Genomic DNA, 16,924 nt, shown 5'->3' with positions numbered 1-16,924 from the left:
CTCCCTGCTGCTTCCCCTGCTCATGCTCTCTCATGAGGTCTGTCAAATAAATAAACTAATAAAATCTTTAAAAAAATAGATACGTCCTGTTTTTATGGACCTTCCACTGTAGAGGAGGAATAGAAATCAGAAAACACACAAACTGGGCAGCCCAGGTGGCTCAGCGGTTTAGCGCCGCCTTCGGCCCAGGGCCTGATCCTGGAGACCTGGGATTGAGTCCTGCGTCGGGCTCCCTGTGTGGAGCCTGCTTCTCCCTCTGCTTGTGTCTCTGCCTTTCTATCTTTCTCTCTCTCATGAATAAATAAATAAAATCTTAAAAAAAAAAGAAAACACACAAATTAATTCAGTGCTGTGAAGAAATCAAACCAATGTGATGTGCTTGTGGAGGTGGCCTTTATTCTGGGAGGATGAAGAAAGACCCTGTGAAGAGTTAAAGAAGCCAGACATGTAGAGTGTTGGGAGAGGGAGAAAGCAGCAGGCATGCAGGCGTGAAGGGTCTGCAATGGGGAGAAGCTTGGCCTGTTCGGGTAACAGCAGGGAGGCTAGAGTGGCTGAAGCACAGTGAGTGGGGAACCAGAGAGAAGAATGGGCTGAAGGGGGAAAGACTGGCAGGGACCCAATGATGGACCTATAAGGGACCCAGCCTTATAGGTCATGCTAGGGTGTTTGGATTTTATTCTGAAGCAACTAAGAAGTTTTAAGAAAGAGAGTGGTGAGATTTTATTTCCTTTTTTTAAAGATTTTATTTGAGAGAGAGAGATAGTGAGAGAGCGAGCATGAGGTAGGGAGAGGAAGAAGCAGACTCCCCAATGAGCAGGGCGCTGACACAGGGTCCACCTCAGGACCCTGAGATCATGACCCGAGCCGAAGGCAGACACTTAACTGACTGAGCCACCCAAGCACCCCTTACTTCCTTAAAAAAACAAAAACAAAAACATCAATCACTCTGGCTGTTTTGTGAGAGGGTTATGTTGGGGGTAGGGTGAGGGGGGAGAGTGAGAAACCACATATTAGGTGACTGATACTGGGGCTTGGACTAGGTTGGTGGTTTTGGAAATTTTTTCTCTTAAACATTTTATTTATTTATTCATGAGAGAGAGAGAGAGAGAGAGAGGAGAGACACAGGCAGAGGGAGAAGCAGGTTCCACGCAGGGAGCCCGATGTGGGACTCCATCCCGGGACTCCAGGATCATGCTCTGGGCCAAAGGCAGACACTCAACGCTCATCCAGGCGTCCCGGTAGTTTTGGAAATTGAAAGATGGTGATTAATAAGAGATCTTTTAGCAATAGAACCTACATGACTTGCTGATGGAGGGAACATGGGAGAGGAGGGGAAAGGGTATAGTGACTCTGGGTTTCAGACTTTCCTAACTGGCTGGAGACAGGTGCCATTTAGTATATTGTCTGGGGGAAGATAATGCAGGAAGGATCGGTTTTAAGTTTCAGGTACCTCAGGTACCTATTAGATCCACAAGTGGGGGTGGGGGGCGGTCAATGGGCTGTTGGAAATGTGAATCTGGAGTTTGGGGCCGTAGATAACCGCTTTTTCCGAGTCAAGGGCGTGGGCCAAGGTAAGATTGAGGGGAATGAGGAAAGGGTGTGGGGATCCTCAGGAACAGCGACAGGGCTGGCAGAACCTGGGGTGCAGAGCCTGAAAGGCAGGCCCTAACGGTGACAAGGGCTTTCTGGGCCACAGAGCCCTAAACCCATCTCCCCGCTTACGTCCGCTCAGTAGACTCATTTAGTTTCTACTGGCCCCTGACATACCTGTCTCCCTCTGGGACTGGCTTCCTCCTGGCTCCAGGCAATTTTCTCACCACCACTCACGCTAGCTTTTCCAGTTCTGTGGGGATTTGGGAAAGGCCTGTGACCAACCCTGTTTCCCTTGTCAGAAGCATCCGCGCTGAGGCATCCAGTGAGAAACTGGCCGCAGATTAAGTTCCTCCCCGCCAAGCTTCGCGCTTTCTCGTCACTCTTCGCGCCGGGACTGGAGATCTGCATATGCAAATGAGTGATTAGAAGTATAATTACGGGCTGAGTCAGTGGCTCTACTAGAAATAGAACCCAGGCGTCTCGACTCAGAAACTTAAGGTTCCCCGAGCGCGCAGCGGACGCGGCGTCCACTCGCCGGTCCGGACCCTTTCCGGGGTACCAGCAGCACGAGCCCGGGTTTATTTGGCTTCCCCGCGGCACCTCCGCGCTTCGCAGCCTTGCGCTTAGCCGGACCGGGCGTGGGCGGGACGGGGGCGGGGCTGGGCCAGGTCCGGGGCCGGGCTTTGGCGTGGGCGGGGCTTCCTCGAGTTCCGGAGTTGAGTCGCTTCCCTTGGCCGGCGCGGAGATGCAGCCGCCGCCCCGAAAAGTGAGCTTGGCCTGGGAATGGGGACTCCTGGTGGCCTGGGGGAATGGTGGGAATTGAGGGGGGCACCGGACCCGCAGTGGGGGACGAGGAGTTGTGAGGGTTCAGGGCCTACCCCTGAAGGAACCCAGGAAACACCCCAGTCCCTCCCCGGTCCCGCCCCCTCACCGCTCCCTGCGCGGAGTGTTTTTCTGTGCCGGTGCCGGAGGTCTTCGACCTTTTCTTACCTCTACAGGTGAAGCCAGCCCAGGTGGTGAAGCTTCGCTTCCTGGAGCAGCTGAGCATCCTTCAGACCCGGCAGCAGAGGGAGGCAGATCTATTGGAAGACATCAGGTACCTCCACGTACCCCCAACATCACATACCCCTACCTTCGCTGTTGCGCGTCCCGCCTCTCCACAAACAGACGTAGGTCGGAATCCGACCGGGGAGGGGGAAAGAGGAGGGTGAAGAGTTCTCCAGCCTCCCCATTCCTGGCCTTCACTGTCGGCCTGTCTCTCCATTTACCAGCTAGGACTTACTAACCCAACACACAGGGAACCTTTCTCCACCCACTGACTCCACACCACTTCCTCTATTGCAGTCAGGCTTGGGGCAGAATCTCTTCTCCGTCTTCCAGATCTGTTGGAAGGCTGGAATGTATCCAGGCCCCCCTCAGTCCTCACCTCCAAACTCAGAGATGGCTCTCCAGGGGTGGGGAGGATCCTGCTGAGGCTCTGAGCAATGAGGTGAGGTTGTTCTGGGTTGCAGCTGCCTGAGGTGATCTCAAGGACTCTCTTCAAGTCTCATTCCCTCGCGGTGTACTCACACTTTAGGCCTGGCTCCCCTCTTCCTTCTGCCCAGGCTAAGGAGAGGATTGAATGTGGGAAAGCAGGAGCAAACATTGACACCATGGTGCCCCTCTCATCTCCATAGGTCCTACAGCAAGCAGAGGGCAGCCATTGAACGGGAATATGGACAGGTATGTGACTCCTTTTTCTGGACTTTCCCTTTTGGTGTAGTCTCCTTCACAAACAGCATTGTTTCTCTGCTCACATCCCTCTTCTGGTCAAGAGGGAAGGCCTAGAGTTAGGCAGACTGGTGTCAGATCTGTCTTGTGCTACTTGTTGGCTGTGTGACTTGGACAAGGTACTTAGCCTTCTTGGCCTCAATTTCTTTCTCTGTACAATGGAAGTAATAATCGTACCTTCAGGTAGGGTTGTTGTAAGGATGGAATAAGTTAATGCACATAAATCACTTAGCAAAGTGAGTGGCACATAATATGCAGCTGGTGAATGGCATTACTATACTCTGAAATGGCATTACTATACTCTGATTCCATATTCTCCCAGTTGGTGAGAGTCTTTGAATGGTAACTGGGTCTCTGATGACTTTCCCACCAGGCACTCCAGAAACTGGCTGGGCCGTTCCTGAAGAAGGAAGGGCACCGGAGTGGGGAGATGGACAGCAGGTGGGTCCCCTGGAAGGAGGAGTTCAAGGGGCCTAGAAGGGATGAAGAGCTTAACCCCAGGAACCTATGGGAATGAAGGGCCAGTGAGGGGAGAGGGTATGTGAGCTGCAGGTAGAGCTGACACAGCAGCCAGAGAGGAGCTGACCTAGCAAGGACACTGTGGGTGCAGGCGGAGGACATGAGTGATCCTTGTGGCTGAGCTAATGTGTTGATCGATTGATAGGCTCCCAGACAAGGGGGATGGGAAAGCACTCTGTCTCCTATGGTGTTGGGTTTGGGGAGGGGTGTCTCATGAAGCTCTGGAGTGCTCTCCTCAACACAGACCTTCTCTGGAGAGAGGCAGGATGGTGTTTGGTGCCTGGCGCTGCTTGCTGGATGCCACCGTGGCCGGTGGCCAAGCCCGGCTCCAGGCGTCTGACCGATACCGTGACCTGGCAGGGGGCACAGGGCGGAGTGCCAAGGAGCAGGTGCTTAGGAAGGTATGGCTCAGCAGATGGGATGAAGAAAGGGCTGACTTGGGGTTGGAGGTGCTCTGGGTCAGGACGTTTTTTTTTTTGGGGGGGGGGTCAGGACTTTGTGTGTTCATGCCCCTAGGGAGCAGAGAGCCTCCAGAAGGCACAAGCTGAGGTGCTGCAGTCTGTCCGGGAGCTGAGCCGGAGTCGGAAGCTGTATGGGCAACGGGAACGTGTGTGGGCCTTGGCACAGGAGAAGGCAGCTGATGTACAGGCTAGGTGGGTCATGGAGATTTGGGAAGCCTGGCTAGGGGAAGGGAGCCAAGGCAACCATAGCCGGGCCTGGCCTTGACTCTTCTCTCTTGCCTGCACAGACTGAACCGAAGTGACCATGGGCTCTTCCACACTCGGACCAGTCTCCAGAAACTCAGCACCAAGGTTTGGGGGATGTGGACATGAGTGGAGGTGGGAAAGAGGTGGGCAGGGTAGTCTAGTGGTTGGAACCCAGAGGCATAAATCTGAGAGACTGAGACAAATCCAGGCTTCCCTACATCCTCCGTGCATGACCCTGGTAACTTGAGCTCTCTGAGTCTCCTTTTCTTCATCTGTAACATGGAAATACATGTTTCTTTTTTATCCCTTTACTGTGCATTTGTTGAGCAGTCTGTGGAGTTCCTGCCTTCAGAGTCTGGTGAGGGGCAGACAGATAGTAAGTTAAGAAACAATCAGATTAAGTGAAAATGAAACAAGGTGCTATGGTAAAGGATAACAGGGTGTAATTTAGAGAGAAAGCCTGTCTGAACACGTGGCCTGAATGTCAGAAAGGAGCCAGTTATGCAAAGATCTAGGGGAAGAACATTCCAGGGAGAGAAAATGGTGAGTGCAGAGGCTCTGAGGTAGAAATAGCTTTGTGGGCTTAAAGAACTGAAAGACAGCCAGTGTGGCTGGAGCACTGTGAGCAAAGGGACGGGCACTGTGAAAGAGGTCAGAGATTGCAGGGGCTAGCTCTTGTTGCACCTGGTAAACCACGGTAAGGAGCAGTGGGGATTTTATTTTATTTTTTAAAAGATTTTATTTATTTATTCATGAGAGACATACAGAGAGAGAGAGAGAGGCAGACACACAGGCAGAGGGAGAAGCAGGCTCCACGCAGGGAGCCCGATGCAGGACTCGATCCTGGGTCTCCAGGATCACACCCTGGGCTGAAGGCAGTGCTATACCGCTGAGCCACCTGGGCTGCCCGGGGAGTTTATTTTAAATGGATGCAGATGCCACTGGAACATCTTGAGCAAGAGTTGCTGAGTGTGCAAAAATTTTAATATGGGGCCAGGCGCATAGTAAGCACTTGATAACGTGAGAATCCATTCTGGATCGGGATCGGTCTTGGAAGGACCAGGGCTTTCTGCTGACACCTGTTTTCTCCTCCTAGCTTTCTGCCCAGTCAGCCCAGTACTCCCGGCAGCTGAGAGCAGCCCGCAATGAGTACCTGCTCAACTTGGTGGCCACCAATGCTCACCTTGACCACTACTACCAGGAGGAATTGCCAGCCTTGCTCAAGGCCAGTCCCAGCCCAGATGCCCTGGCCTCTCAGTGGAGGGGTGGGGGCTTGTGGGAGGGCCTCTCTCCTTGCTTCCTACCACTGTCACGCTGGGTGGTGCTAGGGATGTAGCCTGCTTTGAGTGGGGAGAAGATACATTCTTGGGTTCTGGTTTGGGTTCTGCTTCTAGCTGGCTGCATGACTGTGCAGGACACTTAGCCCCTCTGAACCACCTACTTGCCTCATTAGAAACAACTTCTACTCTGCCTACTTTATAAGACTAATGGGGCTCAGGAGGAGAGAATGGAAGTGAAAATGCTTTTTAAACTGTCAAGGTCTCTGCATACGTGAAGGCCTATTATTAGAAGGAGTAAAATGTCTCATTCCTTCCCTGTTTCCAGTTCCTCATGCCCATCACCTATCTAACCCTGGGCAGAAAGCCTATTTTGCAGTAGATACTGGAGGAAGGGTGGTGTCATTATCTTGGGATTCTCTCCAGGCCCTGGTCAGTGAGCTGTTGGAACACTTGAGAGACCCCTTGACCTTGCTAAGCCGCACTGAGCTGGAAGCTGCAGAGATGGCTCTTGAGCATGCCCGCCGAGGAGGACAGGCAACCTCCCAGGTGAGTGCTGTGCCCTGTAAGAGCTCCCCAGAGATTGTACCCTGCTCTTTCAGTAAAGACCACCCACCGTGTATCTGCGCCTTTTCTTCTCACCTGTTCTCCTTCCAAGATGGGCTGGTGATAGGCTTGGAGTGGTAACCAGTGAGTGGCTACTTTGACCTTTGCTATCCCCCAGGTAAGCTGGGAGCAGGATCTGAAGCTCTTTCTTCAGGAACCTGGAGTATTTTCCCCCACACCACCTCAGGAGTTTCAGCCTGCAGGGACTGATCAGGTGAGACTTCTCTGTTCATTAGAACCAAACCAGATGTAAAGGTTTAGGCCTCCTCCCTCATCGTCCTTGTCCTGGCAATAACTTAGTGACTGTTTTAACTATGGAGAAGGGGTTTCAGAACTCTAGTTCACTTCCCTCCCACTAGGACACAAACAAATTTTATTCCACCTTTCTGGCCCCTCACTGCAGTATCCTCTTCCTTCTACCTCTTTCCCTCAACTCAGATCCCATTTTTGGGACTCTCTGTGTCCTTATGTCCACAGGAATATACACCTGTGCCCTCACTTCTTTGTCCCTGTCCCTGGAGGTTAGGACAGAGAGGACAAAACAGGAGGGGACTGTAGAGAAGGAACAACATCAGGTCCTCCTTTCAGCATCTGTGTACATTGTTCACTCAGGTGTGTGCCCTGGAGTTGGAGGGGGATGCAGGAAGCATGGCTGGGGACACTAGCCTGGAGAAAGAGGTTCAGCGCTGGACAAGCCGAGCTGCCCGAGACTACAAGATCCAGAACCATGGACATCGGGTGAGGTGGGGGGTGCAGGTGTTGCGGGTGGGCAGGAAGAACTGAGAGATGGGGACCCTGGAATCAGTGGCGGATGTCATAGGGCTGCAGACAGGAGGGAAGGAAAGGTATTGTAAGCCGGTAGTGTGGCATAGTAGTTAAAAGCACAGCTTTTGGAGCTAGACTCATCTGGGTTCAAATCCTCTCTGTTGTTTCCTCATTGTGTAACCCTAAGGGAGTGACTTAACTTCTCTGGACTTCAGTTTCCTTATCACTAAAGTGGGGCTAATAATACTACCCACCTCATGAGGAAGATTAAATGACATGTGAAGCAAGTAGCAAAGTGCCAGATCCATAGTAAGTTGTCCCGCAGAGTATTTCTACCCACCCTTGTTCTCTGCCTTTCCAACCAGGTGTTGCAGCGGCTGGAGCAGAGGCGACAGCAGGCTCCAGAGCGGGAGGCCCCAGGTATAGAACAGCGGCTACAGGAAGTGAAGGAAAGCATCCGGCGGGCACAGGTGAGGCATAGCCTCTATTCTATCTGCTTGGTGGGGAGCAGGGAGGCTGGAGGTAGAAGGTGGACATGTTTGGGGTGGCTCCACTCACTGCCCAAAGGCAGGCCCATCTGTAGCCTTGATTGATTTCTCTTCCCCATGCCAGGTGAGCCAGGTGAAGGGAGCTGCCCGGCTGGCTCTGCTACAAGGAGCTGGCCTAGATGTACAGCACTGGCTGAAGCCAGCCATGACTCAGGCTCAGGATGAGGTGGAGCAGGAGCGACGTCTTAGTGAGGCCCGCCTCTCCCAGAGGGACCTCTCTCCCACGGTGAGTGCCCTTTGCTCCTTACCCCTCTACACACAGGAGGGTAAAGGGTAGAACTCCCAGAGGAGAGCAGACCTTATAAAATGGGAATCACAACATTCCTATGTCAAAGATGTTGTCTTGAGGCTGGAATGAAATAACTTAAGTGTAATTTTTTGCATATTTTGCAGCAGATAGGGTTCTGAACGAACTTTTATCATGAATATAGAATGGCCCTTATGACAGCAGATAGGGTTCTGAACGAACTTTTATCATGAATATAGAATGGCCCTTATGAACTAAGGTTCTAAGTATGGATTCTAAGTGGTTCAAGTACCAGCCACTGCATTTACTGGCTGTGTGATCTTGGAAAATGACTTTCTGAGCCTCAGTTTCCTCAGTAAAACGAGGTGGGGGTGCTGGATGGCTCAATCAGTAAGCATTTGACTCTCAGTTTTAGCTTAGATCCATGATCTCAGGTTGAGATCGAGCCTCAACATCAGTCTCCATGGTCAGTGTGGACTCTGCTTGTCTCTCTCCTTCTCCCTCTGCCCTGCCCCCCCCCCCCGCCCCGTGCATGCCCGTATATGCCTGTGTGTGCTCTCGCTCTCAAATAAGTAAAGTCTTTTAAAAAAAATTTGAAAGTAGGTAAAACAAGGTGATAGGTGATATAGTTATGCAAAATATCACTGGGTTATTGTGAAGTTTATTTTTTTTATTTATTTTTTTTAAAGATATATTTTTTTAAATTTTTATTTATTTATGATAGTCACAGAGAGAGAGAGGCAGAGACATAGGCAGAGGGAGAAGCAGGCTCCATGCACCGAGAGCCCGATGTGGGATTCAATCCTGGGTCTCCAGGATCGCGCCCTGGGCCAAAGGCAGGCGCCAAACCACTGTGCCACCCAGGGATCCCTATTGTGAAGTTTAAATGAGGTGATATACGTAAGATATTTGATGTTGTACCTGGCACATAGTAAGCACTCAGTTCTGTAATTGTTGGTATTACTCTGCTCTGTGATTTTGCTTGTGGTGCATGGTGGACAGATGGGTGGTATCACCTTGGGGAGTGATCTACCAGTGTTCTTTAAGGGTAGAATGGAGGAGTGGGAGATAAAATTGGTAAGTAACAGTGAGCTCCACACTGTTATCTGTTCTTTGCTTCCTCCAGGCTGAGGATGCTGAGCTCTCTGACTTTGAGGAATGTGAGGAGACAGGGGAGCTCTTTGAGGAGCCTGCCCCTACAGCCTTGGCCACTAGGCCCCTCCCCTGCCCTGCACATGTGGTGTTCAGCTATCAGGTACCTGGTGGGCATGGGGGTGGGGACCTCAGTGGGGAGGAGACAGCCATGTCCTGAATCCTTCCTTGTGGGGGCTAGGCAGGGCATGAGGATGAGCTGACTATCACAGAGGGCGAGTGGCTGGAGGTCATAGAAGAAGGAGATGCTGATGAATGGGTCAAGGTGGGTATGGGCCTTTGATTCTGATCTTGGTGGTGGGTGGGGGGAGGGTCAGGGGGAAGGACTTCTCTGTGGCTATCAAGGACCCAGCCAGCCAAAGCTAGAACTGTGGAGGAGCGCTAATGCCATGGACTGCTGAGGCAAATCTGTTATCTGTTCACATTGCTGGGTGAATAGGCTCGAAACCAGCACGGCGAGGTAGGCTTTGTCCCTGAGCGGTATCTCAACTTCCCGGACCTCTCCTTCCCTGAGAGTGGCCACGACAGCGATAATCCCTCAGGGGCAGAGCCCACAGGTGAGAATGGGAAATTCTGGGTCAGGGGACCTTGAGTGGTTGTGGCCCTGAGATGTCATGGTCCTGGGGCACTACTGCCCATCAGCACCCCTCACCATCTCTTTCGGGCTTCTGCAGCTTTCCTGGCCCGTGCCCTATACAGCTACACAGGACAGAGTGCAGAGGAGCTGAGCTTCCCTGAGGGGGCGCTTATCCGCCTGCTGCCCCGGGCCCAGGATGGAGTGGATGATGGCTTCTGGAGGGGAGAATTTGGGGGCTATGTTGGGGTTTTCCCCTCCCTGCTAGTGGAGGAATTGCTTGGCTCCCCAGGACCCCCTGAACTCTCAGACCCAGAACAGGTGAGGCTTCCTTCTCCCTGGGTCCCCAGGCACCTCTGGATTGAGCCTTCCACTCCAGGGAGGCCCCATATTCCTCTCAGTGCCCCGTTCCTTCTCCCGGTTTACCTCCTATATTGTCTTGGACCTCCCAATCTCCTTTGGCTGGGCAGTGAAGAGGAAACCCAGGCAGTCTTCATGAGTTTGGTGATCCTACTTTAGTGCTAAATAAATCTGAGTTCAGATTCCCATTGCATTACCTTTAGCAGTGATATAACCTCTAAGCTTATTTCTTCATATGTAAACCAGGGGTAGTAATACCTACTTTAGCAGCCCAATTATCATGATTTAGCTATGAGGGTAAAGTCCTTAGCACAGTAACCCCCAGGAGGTCCTATTGGTACCTACTGATATAGCAGGAAGAGCCTAGAAGTGGGAGTCAGGAGAGCTAGGTTCTTTTTTTTTTTTTTTTTTGGAAAGCTAGGTTCTAGTCGGGACTCTACCACTAACAGGCTCCATGCCTTTGGATAGATAGCTTAGCCTGAGTCTCATCGAGGTAAGAAATCATAAAAATCCCTACCTCATGGGATAGTGGTGAGGAATGAATGAATTAGGGTATGTGAAGTGCTAGCAATGTCTGGGACATAGCGTCAGTACATATTGGCTATTGAAATGTGTATCAGCTAAAGCCCCCACCTGGATATAAGCATCTGGCTGCCCTCCCAGTCAAGGAGTGATAGGACAGGAATTGAAGAGGAGAGGAGAGGAAAAGCTGGTGAGACCTTCCCATATACCAGGAATAACTCCCATGTGCCCCTTGTTCCCAGATGCTGCCATCCCCTTCTCCTCCTAGCTTCTCACCTCCTGTGCCCACCTCTGCCTTGGATGGAGCCCTTGCATCTGTGCTGCCTGTGGGTGAGTAAAGGGTACTGGGGGCCCTGGAAGGGGAAGAGATGGGGAGAAGAAAGGTTACACTCGGCTCCTCTTCCTGCCCTCAGGAACCTCCTCCATCAGGCTCACAGAAGCATGATGGTGAGAAGAGCTTGGGCTTTGGAGGGGAGGCAAGTGCATTGTTGAGACTTTGCCTGTGACTTCCCAATGTGTGGGTTGGGGTGGGATGTTTAACCTGCCTGGGCCTTTACAGAGTAAGGTGAAAGGTCCCTACCTCACCTGAGTTGTTATGTGCTAGAAAGATGGGCCTAGCACTGTGCCTGGCACATAGTAGTACCATGGCTATAGTAGCCATTTTCTCATGATGATTAGTTTACAAATTAGGCAGCATTTCCCATTATTTTCCCACTATGTATCTTCTGCCTTTAATGTTCTTGAATACTGCAAACACCTTGGTTTGTGTCATTTTCCTTCTTGGAATGTCCACTTTTTCTAAAACCTTCTGGTACTTTCACTTTCTTCATGGAGCCTCCCTGATTCCCAAGGTCCCTCTGAACATCTTCTGCACCCCCTTCTCCAGTACCTATCGTTCACTTTGAATGATTTAGCACTCAGTCATTCACTGTTTGTTGGCTTTTCACTATTGGGTTCCTGACAGCCATAGGGAATGGGGGTGCTGTGAATCTCATCTCCCCCTCTCAGCAGGTGCCAAATAAGTGCAGAGGATGGATGGATTGATGGATTTTATGGCTCTGAGATTAGTGACTATTTGTTAATTCATCAAATATTTACAGAGTTCCACTCTCCTAAGTGCTGGAGATGCAGCAATGAACAAAACAAAGCCTGAAGAATGACTTGTGGTTCTTGTTTGCAGACCAAGACCTGGGCTGCCCTGCACCCCTGGACATGATGGCACCTCGACTCAGGCCGGTAAGGGTCCCCCCTTGGAGGAGACTGTGTCATTCTACTTGTCCTGCTTTGTCTGCAGGGCTGAGAGAATGGACAGGGATAGCTCCAAGGAGGGTTCTGGAGCACTGACTGTGTTCCCTACAGATGCGCCCACCGCCTCCCCCACCAGTTAAAGCTCCGGATCCTGGCCACCCAGATTCTCTCACCTGAAGCCAGGGGGACTGCCATCCCCCAGTGATGCTGCTGTCCCATGATGTCAGAGACCACCCTCTCAATGATCTGGAGTGACAAAGCCAAAAGCTGGAGTCTCCCCCATTTCCACTCTCACCTCCCTGGGTAGAAACTTTCTCTCTCCCCATTTCTGGGGCTGGAACTCACTCCTTTCCCCCCCCCCATCATACTTCTCTCTTTAGGGTTGGAACAACCCCTCTTTCTTCTGCCACTAGCCCACCTTTAAGGTGGTGAAATATCCTGAAATATCTGGGGCTGGAACCCGTCTTCCAAAGTCTTGAGTGGCTCCAGCCCATCCGTGTCTCCGCCCTGGCTCTTTGACCCACCCCACTGTGTCTGTGACCCATGCCACATAGGTTGGGAGCTGGGATAGGGGCGGGCCTGTCAAAAGGAGCTGGAGCCAGTATGCAAAACAGCTGTAATGGTCTGAGTGGATTTATTGACAGTGAATAAAGGGCACTAAGCCCAAGCCTGGGCCTGGGCCTCTTGTGCCAAGAGGGCAGGGGGCCTAAGGTGCTATTGCTTTAAGGGCCCACCGAGGGCAGGGTCCTGTTCCCAGCTTCCACGCTCTAGCAAATGGAGTGAGGTGATGGGGAAGGGGTCAGGCGGCCTGTTGGCAGGCAGGTGAATTGAAAGAGACTGAGGGGTGGGAATGGGGAAGACTTCTCCCGAGGTCCCCCAGCCTGAGACCATGCAACTCCAGGTGGAAGTAGAGCTGGTTCCTCAGCTGGGGAGCAGTGCAGTCCAGTGGAGAGGAGGGCCTTCCTGCCCACCCACCCCCTGGCCCTGCCAGCTGGTAGTCCATCAGCACAATGAAGAAGGAAGCTTGGAGGAGAGGAAGGGTAACAGTTTTGCTTTCTATTCAGGATGTGTCTCAGCTTTTCCCCAAGGGCTGCAGGACCTTCCCTATCTCCTGGAACACATGCCCACTCCCCACCACTAGACCAAAGAATTTGTACCAAAGGCCAACCCTCAGAGTACAGCAAGCTAATGGGCTTAGGGAGTCTAAGTAGGGGATGGGAGGATGACATTATCCAACTTGGGGCCAGGGCAGACTCACCTCACACACCCCCTGCTCCCCGTGGTGGGGACACCTGTGAGAGAGAAGTGGTCAACAATGGGAGAACAGGATGTGGGTCATAGCAGTGATACCTCTCCCACACCCAGGGTAGGAGGCAGTGGGAGCTGAGCTCACCAGAGCCCTGCCCATGTCTTCATACCTGGTGATCTGAGGTGTCCAGTTTGCTTGGCTGTCCAATTGCCTCTTGACTGGCCAGTCTTGGGCTTGGGCCCTTCCCTCCTGCCCCTTGCAGTGGCTCTGGAGAGGCTCTAGGGTTCCCCTCAAGTGCACAAGGGACTAGGCTGCCATCTCTGAGTCCTCCGTTCTGCACTGGGGGACTGGCGAGGGCTGGGGGCTGTGGCCTCTCAGGGGGCACACTCTCAATGGCAGATATCCCTGCCCTGGGCTGCCCTCCCCCAGACCCCTGACTACCCCCTGTGTCCTGCCCTCCACCAGACCCCCAGCTCCTGTCCGTGGGAGAGCCATCACGATGCTCATGTAGCCCATAGCGCTTCTCAATGTGTGTCACCCGGAACCTGAGAAGGGAGGGAACATTGGGGCTTAGGACAACTCAGAGACTGGTAGGCTTCCCTCCAACCAGGGACATCCTGGGTTTCCTGGCCACTTCCCTCTGGGCTACGGTGGGGGAAACCTCCCCAGATTGTGGAGCACATTATACAGCCTGACTTCTGCTGTAGCTCATAGAACAGAGCTGGGGCCCACCTTTGGAGTCAGGGGCCTGATAAGTGGGGATCCCCACCTCAAACTCCCTTTCTCTGGGGCTTTCTATCCCCACCTGCCTACAGAGAACACGGTAGTCTCTCCAGGCCGAGGGCGGCTCTTTCCTTCCTTGGAGCGTCCCTGACGGACAAGTGGGGGCCTCTTGTTGCGGCTGCAGTGGATGCAAGGGGCTGCAGAGCCCAGATGCACTGTGTGATGATGGGAAGGGGCTCCATCTTGCAGGCTGGAGGTAGCATCCACGCTGGACAATAGGGAAGAAGGGGGCAGCAGTGACATTACCATTTCCTTTCCATTTGCTGTTGTTCTTTCAACTTCTTAAACCCCTAGATGCCTCACTTTCCTCAGGCCCTGGCACTCTTGTATTTATCGAATAAACATGATATTAAGGTTTTAGCAGTCATGTGTTTTTCTTCCCAGGGTTGTTTGCTAAAAAGACGGCAATGTTTAACCCAAAGAGATGGCACAAGGGATAAATGTTAGGCTTGATGATATCCAGATGAGAAGTTTGGCTTAAAGGACTCAGATTTGTACAAAACTTCTGTTTTCCTATATAGGTTAGCCAGCTTTGCCTTCCCCCCAGCCCCAGACATGCGAGGAGATTGGGGAAGGATTGTGCTGGAGGAGAGGGTACTCTCCAAGGCAAGCTAAGTCATGCTGGCCCTTATTTCCAGCTCACCTGGACAGCTGCACTGTCCCTTCTCCTTCACTGTCCCCCAGCATCTCCTTCAAGGCCTCAGCATTGGCTGAGGGGAGAAGGAAAAGAGGGAGTCAGTGGAGGTGGAGGTCAGGGCAAGAGAAAGTTGAGTGGGGGTTGGAGAGAGTAAAGGGCCAGCCTACACCCACCTTCATTTTGGATGATGCAGCGAACAATCCTCTCTACTGTGTCTTCATTCATGTCATCGTCCTCAGCTGAAGGATGAGAGGTTGACAGGGAAGCAGGAAATGAGTCAGCTTTGGATGGCTATTACCTGGTGGCTTCTGTGGCTTACTGCTCAAGACACGTCCCTTTGTCTATTTGTCATCATGCTGGATGTTAGCATTTCAGGGGCCAGGACAGAAGAGATGGGAAAGTCAGTGGGAGCCCAAGACTACCAACAGTGGACACTTCCCACCCATGCTGCCTTTTCTAGCATTGTTTTCAGGGTGGTGTCATCCCACTTGCTGACTCAAGAAAGGACCATTAAACCTCTTGAAGGCTTGGTTGGGATTTGGCCTGGGTCTGTTGGCTAGGAAGGCAAAAAGAGGTGTGGGGTGAAGGGTATGGGAGAAAGGTGACTGAGCCAGATTCTAGGCTCCTCACTCACGGGGCTGGAGCTGGGCATCGTCAGGCTCCGAGCCCCTCGACGTGCGGCAGCGGTAGCCCTTCTTCTTGAGCACGTGGCAGATCATGAAGCCTACGAGGCCCATGAGGAAGAAGACCAGCACAAGCAGGAAGAGCATGTATAGCCCATGTTGGGGCGGCTCCAGGTCAGGCTGTGGTTCCGACATGAGGCCCTGGGGGACGAGCGCGGGCCAGGGCGCCTCCTGGGGTTAGGGGGCTGCAGCTAGGGACTGGGGGAGGGATAGGAATTCGGTCCTCAGGACCCCAAACCGACGAGCCTCTGAGGTCCGGCCCCACTCCCCCTACCCAACCAAGGAGCTGTCCGTGCCAGGGGTGCTGGTCCGGGGCAGGGGTGCCAGACGGCGGCTGCGCAAGCCCGCTTCCACGACCCTGATCCTGCTTCCCCGACGCCCAGAGCGTTCCCCTTTCCAGCTTGTCCTGCGCTTCCGTCCCTCCCAAGGACACTGCAGAGCGAGACGGGACGGAATTCTCAGGCGGCCGGTGCAAGAATCGCGCCTGAGTCAGCGTCCGCACCTCCTCCGCGCGGGCCTGAGCCAGGCCTCGGCAGCCCCCTCCCCTGCCTGTATTCCCGCACGACGCCACCCTATTCCCTTCCTCCCATCCTCACCACCTGGCCCACTCGGTACCGGTGGTTTGGTTCTGGCTCCGGCTCCGGCTCGGGTTCCGGCTCCAGGGACGTCCTAGTCCGGCTCAGGGCCCCCGACGCCCTCCCGGCGCTCATCCCTTGCTTCCTCCCCCTCCCCCCTTCGCCACCTCACCGGCTCCGGGCTCCGGCTGCAGATACCGGTGCCGCGGCAGGCGGGGGGAGGGAAGGATGAAGAGGGATGCGGGCTGGTTGCGAGCGGCGGCTGGCTCGGGACAACTCCGGCTGTGGGAAGGGGATGGAGATGGGGGTGGGGGGCGCCGCCGCAGCTGCCCTGGGTTCCCAAATGCCTCCGCCAGTCGCCAGCCGCCAACCCGGGACCAGGGGGCGGAGCGCAGGTGTGCGAGGCGGAGAGCGAGAGGCTTGCGCGCTTGTGAGCGCAAGTGTGGTGCGCGCGTGACTGCGCCGTCCCCCGCCGCCCCCCTTCCGCCCCCCCGGGGGAGTGTGCGGCGCCGAGTCTGGGTCCGGGTGGGGAGGACAGGCAGTCAGAAGAAAGCGCGCTCCACTGGTCTATCCCGCATGTTTGGCGCGGCTCCCGCCCTCAGATGCCTCGGTCGGGTGGGTAGCCGGGAATCTTCCCCGCCGGCAGGGGAAGTTGGCTTTCTGCACCCGAGAGGGACGGCGTGGCCGGTTCCCCGAGTCTCCTAGACCTGCCCCGTTTGGGGCAGGTGGATGGACGAGACGGCTCAGATTCCTGAGGATTTGACCCCCGCCGGAAGGAAATGACTAGCATCCTAGCACCGAAGCCCCCGGTGCTCCGTAGAGCCCAGACGCTCAGGCTCCGGAACTTGGAAGGGCGAAGCCGAGCGAGGGGCGGAACTCCGCAGGGGGCGTAGCCTGGGAGGCGGGGCCTCACCTTCCCGGTTCCGCAGAGGCAAGCTGCGTGCTTACGCAGCACGTAGGAGCGGGGGCGGGGCAGGCGGCCGGGCGGGTGGTGGTGGAGGCGCGGGGCCTGGTCCCGCCGGCACCATGGCCAAGACTGTGGCCTATTTCTACGACCCCGATGTGGGGAACTTCCACTACGGTGAGGAAAGGAGGTTGTAGGTGAGGGG

General features: G+C 53.9%; 3 protein-coding genes across 14 annotated transcripts in view; 2 read left to right on the top strand and 1 right to left on the bottom strand.

Annotated features, from left to right (window-relative positions):
* Positions 1-2,267: 2,267 nt before the first annotated feature.
* FCHSD1 (FCH and double SH3 domains 1) lies at positions 2,268-14,280 on the top strand. Of its 5 annotated transcripts, none has more exons than XM_072826239.1 (20): positions 2,268-2,359; positions 2,592-2,689; positions 3,270-3,315; positions 3,737-3,804; positions 4,148-4,283; positions 4,399-4,535; positions 4,631-4,694; positions 5,686-5,814; positions 6,293-6,415; positions 6,591-6,686; positions 7,085-7,210; positions 7,603-7,707; positions 7,850-8,011; positions 9,159-9,287; positions 9,366-9,449; positions 9,624-9,741; positions 9,859-10,079; positions 10,883-10,970; positions 11,821-11,876; positions 12,000-14,280. In XM_072826239.1, exons 1-20 carry the CDS (start codon positions 2,339-2,341, stop codon positions 12,063-12,065), a joined length of 2,073 nt encoding a protein of 690 aa, XP_072682340.1. In that variant the 5' UTR covers positions 2,268-2,338; the 3' UTR covers positions 12,066-14,280. The 5 variants fall into 5 exon arrangements, 4 of the variants coding, with proteins under 4 accessions (XP_072682340.1, XP_072682339.1, XP_072682341.1 ...); XM_072826238.1 differs by having other exon boundaries at positions 4,127-4,283; XR_012031124.1 differs by lacking the exon at positions 9,859-10,079 and having other exon boundaries at positions 4,127-4,283.
* Positions 10,509-16,694, bottom strand: RELL2 (RELT like 2). 6 transcript variants are annotated; one of them, XR_012031126.1, is made up of 9 exons: positions 15,837-16,694; positions 15,537-15,672; positions 14,731-14,796; positions 14,564-14,630; positions 13,943-14,128; positions 13,307-13,682; positions 13,147-13,180; positions 12,062-12,134; positions 10,509-10,993 (listed from the first exon to the last, which is right to left on the bottom strand). XR_012031126.1 is itself a non-coding variant. In XM_072826248.1 (9 exons), exons 3-8 carry the CDS (start codon positions 15,373-15,375, stop codon positions 13,148-13,150), a joined length of 912 nt encoding a protein of 303 aa, XP_072682349.1. In that variant the 5' UTR covers positions 15,376-15,438; positions 15,537-15,672; positions 15,856-16,686; the 3' UTR covers positions 12,506-12,911; position 13,147. The 6 variants fall into 6 exon arrangements, 4 of the variants coding, with proteins under 4 accessions (XP_072682349.1, XP_072682347.1, XP_072682348.1 ...); XR_012031125.1 differs by lacking the exon at positions 10,509-10,993 and adding an exon at positions 11,073-11,936; XM_072826248.1 differs by lacking the exons at positions 10,509-10,993; positions 12,062-12,134 and adding exons at positions 12,506-12,911; positions 15,192-15,438 and having other exon boundaries at positions 15,856-16,686.
* Positions 16,410-16,924, top strand: part of HDAC3 (histone deacetylase 3) — a 14,867-nt gene continuing 14,352 nt past the window's right edge. The window contains exon 1 of one of the 3 annotated variants that reach the window (XM_072826243.1): positions 16,410-16,430. In XM_072826243.1, coding sequence (XP_072682344.1) covers positions 16,418-16,430 — 13 coding nt within the window. In that variant the 5' untranslated portion in view covers positions 16,410-16,417. Of the gene's footprint in view, positions 16,431-16,752; positions 16,917-16,924 lie in introns of those variants that run through there. The other 2 variants (XM_072826242.1, XM_072826244.1) reach the window with 2 other exon arrangements.

This window comes from Canis lupus, chromosome 5, assembly GCF_048164855.1.
Source record: "Canis lupus baileyi chromosome 5, mCanLup2.hap1, whole genome shotgun sequence".
NCBI classification, from domain to species: Eukaryota; Metazoa; Chordata; class Mammalia; order Carnivora; family Canidae; genus Canis; species Canis lupus.
The sequence above is the reverse complement of the archived record's forward strand: the minus strand, read 5'-3'. Positions and strand labels throughout refer to the sequence as shown.